This window comes from Nansenia antarctica (genome assembly GCF_963989245.1).
Source record: "Nansenia antarctica genome assembly, chromosome: 18".
In the NCBI taxonomy this organism is placed as follows: domain Eukaryota; kingdom Metazoa; phylum Chordata; class Actinopteri; order Argentiniformes; family Microstomatidae; genus Nansenia; species Nansenia antarctica.
This window is the reverse complement of record NC_137691.1, coordinates 1266403-1276402: the sequence shown is the minus strand read 5'-3', so window position 1 is coordinate 1276402 and position 10000 is coordinate 1266403. Positions and strand designations below refer to the sequence as shown.

Here is a 10000-nt window from a genome sequence, read left to right as displayed (position 1 = left end):
CAGACTGAGGAATCATATTGAGATATCATTACCAGAATGTGATAGAGGTAATTGGATATAAGCTGTGAGAGTGCGATTGGGGTGAAGAACAATTGCTCTCTTTTTTTATCTGGGACTTTAATTTGTTTCCCTTGTAAATTCTTTTGACATTAATGTTCAAAGTCTTGGACGCGGTCAGACAGTATCTGTTATAAATTACAACAATGTGTTTGGGGAGGATATAACTCCCATAAATATTAATTTTATCCAGCGCCCCCCTGCCCCCCACCCCCTCCCCTCCTCTGCTCCCCCCAAAAAAGCTTCTCCTCTTGACCTGTACAGAGAGGAGAGTACAGGTGGTGCTGCCAGGTGTGTGTGTGTGTGTGTGCGTGTGTGCGTGTGTGTGTGTGTGTGTGTGTGTGTGTGCGTGTGCGTGCGCGTGTGCCTGTGTGCGTGCCTGCCTGCATCTCGCCCCTCTCCTCCCCTCCCCTGATTGGCTGGAGGCAGCGTGGCTGTGTGACCCCCGCGACCCCGCAGCCCTCTCTAACAGACTGAGCCCTCATCAGGGACAACATCAGTTAAGGTGTCCGGCGGAGAGAGAAAGAGAGAGAGAGAGAGAGAGAGAGAGAGAGAGAGAGAGAGAGAGAGAGAGAGAGAGAGAATGAGAGAGAGAGAGAGAGACAGAGAGAGAGAGAGAGAGAGAGAGAGAGAGAGAGAGAGGGCGGGTGGGACAGTGACAAGACAAATTTGTGGGTAATATGAAAGCAGAGGATGTGGCGAAGCATGAAGCGATGTGTGGCTCCACATCAGGGGCCGCGGCGGTCATACCGCGGCCTGGCAGTGATGGATCTGTCCCGCGGCCGCCACGGGTAATAGCCCCCGCGGCATTAGGAGAGGAACATGTTTTAGGCCTGAGGGGGGCTGGGGGGGGGGGGGGGGGGGCACAACGCCAGGCCAGTGATTACAGGAACACAAACAGGGGTGCAGCAGAGGTCTCCGTGTGATGGAACAATAAACTAATGGTGGTGTCAGCGCGCCCCCGCGGTCCCCGGCCCGGCGCTGCCAGCGTTGAAGAGTAACAGCGGAGTTTAAAGGGCCAGCTAGCAGCACTGGGGGGCTATTTTTTATTCGCTGGGATGATGGCCCGCAACTGATGTCATTATGAACCTTAAATCAACTTTCTGCTTGCTTGAACATGGTCACCTGGGTACGGGGGGGGGGGGGGGACAAGGACAGGAAAAGGTTGAAGAGCCCCGGCCGGCCCCTGGCTGCCACGGATACCTGCCGAGGTACAATCGAGTTGAGGGGTCCGGTGATCAATCACGTGTCCAACGACATACATTTTTTAAAGTGCTTGTCTGTGTTTCCGGCCCGTAATGAGCCGGACGGGGCCGTGTTGAGGAATGGAGGAAGGACAGATAAAGACAGATAAACCAATCTGCCGCTTTTTTTTTTTTTTACAAATGGACCCAAAACCTGGGGAGGGTAAAATAAAAAAAATAAAAAAGGTATTTCCAGATGAATGTTATTATGTCTGCGTCTGTGATCAGATGGGGACTCCGCTCAGAGAGACTAGGAGAAGCAGCTTGTCCAGACGGGGAACGCAAACGCTGTTTGAGTCGCTCAGGTTGATTGTGTTTTATTGTCTTTTATTTAGTCGTCGTGAACGACCGACCCCCGGTGTGTGAAGATCCGTTGAGGATGGAGGGGTAGGGGTAGGATGGGTTAGGGTAGAGAGATAGAGATGTGGTGAACAAGAGGAGGGATAGAGAGAGGAGGGTTAGAGGAGAGAGATAGAGGTGTACAGTGAATAAGAGGAGGGTAGAGAGGAGGAGGGAATAAGGAGGTAGAGAGAGATAGAGACAGCTCTGGTCCCAGGCCGTTAGCTCCCGTCAGATGAGTCCGGTCCTGGCGGTTCTATCTGAGTAAACAGCGGTGGTCAGGGTCAGCGGGCCTGGCGGGTAATTGAGGGAGAGTGGGCCGCCCCTGTCAAGCACACGGGCTAAAAATACCTCTGGTCTGTCACTGGCCTCCAAGTGGGGGGGAAATGATTGTTCCCGCTGTCGAAGCACAGGACACTCGCCTCGAACACTGACCTTCCCCCGTCCAACACAAAACCATCACGGAAAAAACTTCTCCTACCACCTCAGAGCAACAATGGTGTTTAATAACCCGCCTGGAAACACACGACCTCCGCGGATTAGCCTCCTGCTTCTGGACAAATAAACACGTTCAGATATAATAATAATAATCATCATACGCTGGGGTCTCGTGATTAAGGTGGCAGGAAGGCACGAGAGAAGAAGAGAGGGAGGATAGAGGGATAGAGGGATAGAGGGAGAATAGAGGGATAGAGGAATAGAGCGATAGAGGAAAGGCAAGGCCAGTTTATTTGTACAGCACATTTCATACAACAGGGGCAATTCAAAGTGCTTTACCTACATTATGAAAATACAGCAAGAGCAGCATAGTAAGAACATACAAATTACAATGATATAAGAAGTGAATAGATAAAACATGGAATAAAACAATAGTTTATGGATAAAAGACATTGATAGAAGTGTTTGTCTTTAATCATAACTGCTGCAAAACATGAAGGTTTTTAGCTTAGATTTAAATATTTTTAGGGTTTGGGCCTGTTTGATTTCTTCAGGGAGTTTGTTCCAGGAGCATGCAGCAGCGTGACTGAAAGCTGCTGCACCGTGTTTTGTTTTTACTCTTGGATTGATTAGCTGATTAGCCTCAGCTGACCTTAGGGACCTTGCTGGAATATTGGGTGGGAGGATATCTGATATGTATTTTGGTCCAAGACCATTTTGTAATTAGGAGGATTTTGAATTCAATTCTCTGAGAGACTGTTAGCCAGTGCAGGGATTTCATGATTGGTGTAATGTGTTAAAATGTATTTGTTTCTGTTAGGACCCTAGCAGCGGCATTTTGGATGAGCTGCAATTTACGAACAGCTCCTTTAGATAGGCCTGTTAGTAGACCAGCTCCTTTAGATAGGCCTGTTAGTAGACCAGCTCCTTTAGATAGGCCTGTTAGTAGACCATTACAATAATCAAGTCTACTCGAAACAAATGCATGGATGAGTTTTTCAAGGTCTTGCTTGGACATGAAGCCTCTCATTCTTGTTATGTTTTTCAGGTGATAGTAGGCTGATTTAGTTATTGAGTGTATGTGGCTGTTGAAGTTTAGATCGGAGTCTAGAATTACACCAAGATTTCTAACCTGTATTTTAGTTTGAAGAGAGAGAGAATAGAGAGAATAGAGAGGGAATAGAGTGATAGAGAGATAGTGGGAGTGTGTAGGAATTATTAACGTGAGGGGAAGACGGTCGTTGGAACGTGGAAAGGTTATTGATTTGTCCTGCAATAATTTCCTGCTCTTTGATATGAAACCATCCAGAGAGTTTATAGCCATCCTCTCTCTCCTCTCTCTCTCTCTCTCCTCTCCTCTCTCTCCTCTCATCCTCTCTCCTCTCTCCTCTCTCTCTCCTATCTCTCCTCTCTCTCTCCTCTCTCATCATCTCTCATCTCATCCTCTCTCTCTCCTCTCTCTCTCCTCTCTCTCTCCTCTCTCTCTCCTCTCTCATCATCTCTCTCTCATCCTCTCATCTCTCTCTCCTCTCTCTCCTCTCTCTCTCTCCTCTCTCTCTCCTCTCTCTCTCTCCTCTCTCTCTCCTCTCTCTCTCTCTCCTCTCTCTCCTCTCTCCTCTCTCTCTCCTCTCTCATCTCTCTCTCTCCTCTCCTCCTCTCTCTCTCCTCTCTCATCCTCTCTCTCTCCTCTCTCTCTCTCCTCTCTCTCCTCTCTCTCTCCTCTCTCTCTCTCTCTCTCTCTCTCTCTCTCTCTCTCCTCTCTCGCTCTCCTCTCTCTCTTCTCTCTCTCTCTCTCAGACTCATTTCACAGTAGTGATCTGTGCGTCTCCGCGGTGCCTGCGGCTCATTAGGCCTGTGTTCTCCATTACCAGCATAATTAAAATCTTTTAGTAGCTTTATCAAATTAAAAATATTTTTGCTGATCGTATTGAGATCTTCCCATCCACCTCACAGTTATTTTCCACAACAGGAATAAATTAAGAATAAGCATTTCAGCACAATGAAGCGATCTGGTGCTTGAAAAGGGCCACTTCTGGTTTCTATAGAGAGAAGAGAGAGAGAGAGAGAGAGAGAGAGAGAGAGAGAGAGAGAGAGAGAGAGAGAGAGAGAGAGAGAGAGGCCGTTAGAGAAAGAGGGGGAAGGAACCCAGAGAATATAAACCCACAGAGATAAGCAGCGTGTGCACAGACACCCTCGCCGCTCGTTCGGAGGATGGGTTTAATTAATTGTAATGTTAAACGAGGGTCCGTCTCTCCCTGGTTTAATTCACCACATATCTAAGCTCTTTCAGCATGGTAGCGACATGTGGCTTGTTTAAGGACAGATCTGAGGACAGATCTGAACACCCCCCGATACTCTGCTGCTCATATTCTCATACTGGACGTTTCAATGTGCTGTTAAACATGTGGGTTAACCACATACTGTAGCTTCTGACTGACAATACAAATGACCGATGTTACAAATACCCCAAATACCCCAAATACCCTATGATACCCTATGATACCCTATGGGGATGAATCAGATTTTTCCAATCAGTTTTAGCCTCATTTATGTCATCCCCATCATCCCTCCTCCTCCTCCTCCTCCTCCTCCTCCTCCTCCTCCTCCTCCCCTCCTCCTCCTCATCCTCCTCATCCTCCTCCTCCTCCTCCTCCCTCCTCCTCCTCCTCATCCACCTCCTCCTCCTCATCCCTCCCCCTCCCCCCCCCCGGGCATCCGTATCTCTGTCAGTCAGGAGCACAGAGGAGATCTGAGGAGGTGTTTCCAGCGCCAGAAACATCTTCTGTCTTCAAGGTTTGTTTTTATTAGAGGCTGTGTGTGAGGCTGTGAGAGGCTGTGTGTGTGAGAGGCTGTGTGTGAGAGGCTGTGTGTGTGAGGCTGTGTGTGTGAGGCTGTGTGTGTGAGGCTGTGTGTGAGAGGCTGTGTGAGGCTGTGTGTGAGAGGCTGTGTGTGTGTGAGGCTGTGTGTGTGAGGCTGTGTGTGTGAGGCTGTGTGTGAGAGGCTGTGTGTGTGTGAGGCTGTGTGTGAGAGGCTGTGTGTGAGGCTGTGTGTGTGAGGCTGTGTGTGAGAGGCTGTGTGAGAGGCTGTGTGTGTGAGAGGCTGTGCGATCTGGTGTGTGAGAGGCTGTGTGTGTGAGGCTGTGTGTGAGGCTGTGCGATCTGGTGTGTGAGAGGCTGTGTGTGTGTGAGGCTGTGTGTGTGTGATCTGGTGTGTGAGAGGCTGTGTGTGTGTGTGTGTGTGTGTGTGATCTGGTGTGTGAGCTGCTGTGTGGTTGACTTGTTAAACAAGCGTTAACTGTTCTGTGTCAGTCGGAGGCGGTGCAGAGATTATACTATTTTGCACATTAATGCGCTTTGGTGCTTATTACCCCAGGGTGCTGCTCTCTCAGAGGTGGGGTGTTTCTCTGAATCGTTGCTATTGTAAACTTTCTGCGTGTGCGTGCATGCGTGTGTGTGCGTGTGTGTATGTGTGTGTGTGTGTGTGAGTGTGTGTGTGAGTTGTGTGTGTGTGTGTGTGTGTGTGTGTGTGAGTGTGTGTGTGAGTGTGTGTGTGTGTGCGTGCGTGCGTGTGTGTGTGCGTGCGTGTGTGTGTGTGTGTGTGTGTGTATGTGTGTGAGTGTGTGTGTGTGTGTGTATGTGTGTGTGAGTGTGTGTGTGTGTGTGTGTGTGTGTGTGTGTTCTCCCCTCTCTTGTTGTGGGGAGGAGTGCGGGTGTGATTATTCAGATGTCATGCTTCTTGTCTGGATGTTAATTATTTACCGTTGGCATGAAATGAAATGTGCCGAACGGGATTCATGAAATGCTGGGATGTGTGTGTGTGTGGGGGGGGGGGATGTGTGTAAACAAACACGCTTCACATCACAGGGCGGGGGGGGGATGTGTGTGGGGGGGGCGGGGGGGGGGATGCTCCAGTGCATTACCCTGTAGTGGAATATTTTTCTAATTAATACTCGGCTTTTGTTTACAGACCCTTCTGATTTAATTACGTCGGAGAGGAGAGCTGGATTAGCCCTTAATTGATTTAATTATCCAATTATGTGTTTGTGTCTCAGGCATGATCCCAGCCGAGCTGCAGCAGCTGTGGAAGGAGGTGACGGGGGGCGCGCACGTGACGGGGGGCGGCGCGCACGTGAAGGAGGAGAGCAGCAACGGGCACCACCACCACCACCGCGGCCTGGACCTGTCCTCCTCCCAGACCCCCAAGACCCCCCTCCACCCCACCACGCCTCCAACGGACAGTACATGGGCCACGCGCTGAAGAGAGAAGTGTGAGTACCTACCCGTCTGTTTGTCTGTCTGTCTGTCTGTCTGTCTGTGTACCTGTCTGTCTGTCTGTCTGTCTGTGTGAGTACCTGTCTCTCTGTCTGTCCTGTCTGTCTGTCTGTGTGAGTACCTGTCTCTCTGTCTGTCCTGTCTCTCTGTCTGTGTGAGTACCTGTCTCTCTGTCTGTCCTGTCTGTCTGCCTGCCTGTCTGTCTGCCTGTCTGTCTGTCTGTCTGTCTGCCTGTCTGTCTGTGTGAGTACCTGTCTCTCTGTCTGTCTGTCTGTCTGTCTGTGTACCTGTCTGTCTGTATGTCTGTGTACCTGTCTGTCTGTCTGTATGTCTGTCTGTCTGTCTGTGTGAGTACCTGTCTGTCTGTGTACCTGTCTGTCTGTCTGCCTGTCTGTGTACCTGTCTGTCTGTCTGTGTGTCTGTATGTCTGTCTGTCTGTCTGTCTGTCTGTCTCTACATGGGCCATGCTAGTGTGAGTACCTGTCTGCCTGCCTGTCTGTCTGTCTGTCTGTCTCTACATGGGCCATGCTAGTGTGAGTACCTGTCTGTCTGTCTGTCTGTGTGTCTGCCTGTCTGTCTGTCTGTGTGTCTGTCTGTCTGCCTTTCTGTGTACCTGTCTGTGTACCTGCCTGTCTGTCTGTCTGTCTGTCTGTCTGGTCTGGCTGGCTTTTGTTTCGCCCGCCCCCCAACAGATTCACAATAAGCTGTTTGGCACAACAGGTTTCTGTGTCTCAGTGGGTTCCTGTGTTTCCCAGCTGAGCACAGTGGCTGAGTATGTTCCCGTTTATATCATGAAACCAGCCACAGATGATTATGTTGTAATATGTTCAGTTCAATCTGACCACTTTGTTTCTGAACCGGAGTTCAACTAGGCAAAGATGTTGTCACCAGAGAGAAACAACACCAACTGGAAGTCATTAGGTGTGACACCCTCCTTACTGTCAGAGAGCCAGCAGCCCGACACATCTCTACACACCCCTACACATCTCTACACATCTCTACACACCTCTACACACACTACACATCTCTACACATCTCTACACATCTCTACACACCCCTACACACCTCTACACATCTCTACACACCCCTACACACCTCTACACACCTCTACACACCTCTACACATCTCTACACACCTCTACACACCCCTACACACCTCTACACACCTCTACACATCTCTACACATCCCTACACACCTCTACACACCTCTACACATCTCTACACACCCCTACACATCTCTACACACCTCTACACACCTCTACACACCTCTACACATCTCTACACATCTCTACACACCTCTACACATCTCTACACATCTCTACACATCTCTACACACCTCTACACACCCCTACACATCTCTACACACCTCTACACACACCTCTACACATCTCTACACATCTCTACACACCTCTACACATCTCTACACACCTCTACACATCTCTACACATCTCTACACATCTCTACACATCTCTACACACCTCTACACATCTCTACACATCTCTACACACCTCTACACACCTCTACACACCCCTACACATCTCTACACATCTCTACACACCTCTACACACCTCTACACATCTCTACACATCTCTACACACCTCTACAACCTCTACACACCTCTACACATCTCTACACATCTCTACACATCTCTACACCTCTCTACACACCCCTACACATCTCTACACATCTCTACACATCTCTACACACCTCTACACACCTCTACACACATCTACACATCTCTACACACCTCTACACATCTCTACACACCTCTACACATCTCTACACATCTCTACACATCTCTACACATCTCTACACATCTCTACACATCTCTACACACCTCTACACATCTCTACACATCTCTACACATCTCTACACATCTCTACACATCTCTACACATCTCTACACATCTCTACACACCCCTACACACCTCTACACATCTCTACACATCTCTACACATCTCTACACATCTCTACACATCTCTACACACACTACACATCTCTACACATCTCTACACATCTCTACACATCTCTACACACCTCTACACATCTCTACACACCTCTACACATATCTACACACCTCTACACATCTCTACACATCTCTACACATCTCTACACATCTCTACACACCTCTACACATCTCTACTACACACCTACACATCTCTACACATCTCTACACACCTCTACACATCTCTACACATCTCTACACATCTCTACACACACCTACACACCTCTACACATCTCTACACATCTCTACACATCTCTACACATCTCTACACATCTCTACACATCTCTACACATCTCTACACATCTCTACACACCTCTACACACCTCTACACATCTCTACACACCTCTTTACCAACTACACACACCCCTACACACCTTTTACACATCTCTACACATCTCTACACACCTCTACACATCTCTACACATCTCTACACATCTCTACACATCTCTACACATCTCTACACATCTCTTTTTTGCAATTCCTTGAAGGATCCTTAGTTGATGGACATGCTCCCATAGGGCCTCACCCACAGATGAATATTAATTTACAGTTTGTAAATTAAAGTTATTTTTATTATTTTCATTAAGACAAGGGGATGTTTCTGTGTGTGTGTGGATCCACCTGGGGAGTACAGACCAGCACCTGGGAGAGGAGGGAGGGAGGAGGGAGGGAGGGAGGGAGGGAGGCAGGGAGGTAGGGAGGGAGGGAGGCAGGGAGGGAGGGAGGGAGAGGGGCAGGCAGGGAGGGAGAGAGGGAGGCAGGGAGGGAGGGAGGGAAAGAGGGAGGCAGGGAGGGAGGGAGCGATGTGTGGAGCTGATAGGAGTAGTGGAAGGGGGACCAGCGTAGCTTTAATTAGGGGTCACCAGGCTGTTATTGCAGTTGCGTTTAGGAAACTGCAGCGGGTGACTTTGGCTCTATTTTGTTAAATAAACTTCAAATGACCGATTATTAGTCTATTCAACAACAGAAACACACTCACCCCCTGCCCCCCCCCACTTCCCCTCTGGATGACAGTGTTCCTGACACCGTACAACACAGGAGAGATGTGGAACCAAACGTTCACGTCCTGCTTCATGTTCCGTAGCCTTCAGTAGAAACGTTAACGATCAACGAATCTACGTTAAATAACTCAAACCCGCGTTTACGTAAACTTAGTAAGTAAGTAAGTAAGTAAAGCTTTATTTATATAGCACCTTTCATACAAGAAATGCAGCTCAAAGTGCTTTACAACAGGAATAAGAACATTAAGTGAAAGAAATAAATAAACATACTGTATATAAAAACATTTACATGCATAGAATGAATATAAAAGCAGGGGAAAACAGTAAAAAGAAAAGGTAAAGGTCAGTCTTTCTGTACTTCCCATTGGTTTTCACCACAAACATCAGTTTTTGGAAAAGGTCTGTCTCAGTCTCTGTGTACGTTCTCAGTCTCTGTGTACGTTCTCAGTCTCTGTGTACGTTCTCAGTCAAGGAAATTACCCACAAACTATCCTAGCTTGTCTTAAACATGTGAAACAGGAACGGTTTGTTATTATATGAACGTCCCTGTAGGATGTATTCATATTTTAAACATCTAAACATCTAAGCTAGGCATACCCTCTTCAGATGAACGGTGGATATGATGGATATGACATTTATAAGTCTTC

General features: G+C 48.2%; 1 protein-coding gene across 1 annotated transcript in view; it reads left to right on the top strand.

The window, feature by feature from the left end:
* The window catches only part of foxp1b (forkhead box P1b), a gene marked incomplete at its 3' end in the record, with an annotated part of 40818 nt that overhangs the window by 8782 nt on the left and 22036 nt on the right, over positions 1–10000 (top strand). The window contains 3 exon segments of the mRNA XM_080548474.1: positions 6130–6288; positions 6291–6345; positions 9802–9808. Of these exon segments, the coding sequence (XP_080404600.1) occupies positions 6130–6288; positions 6291–6345; positions 9802–9808 (221 nt within the window).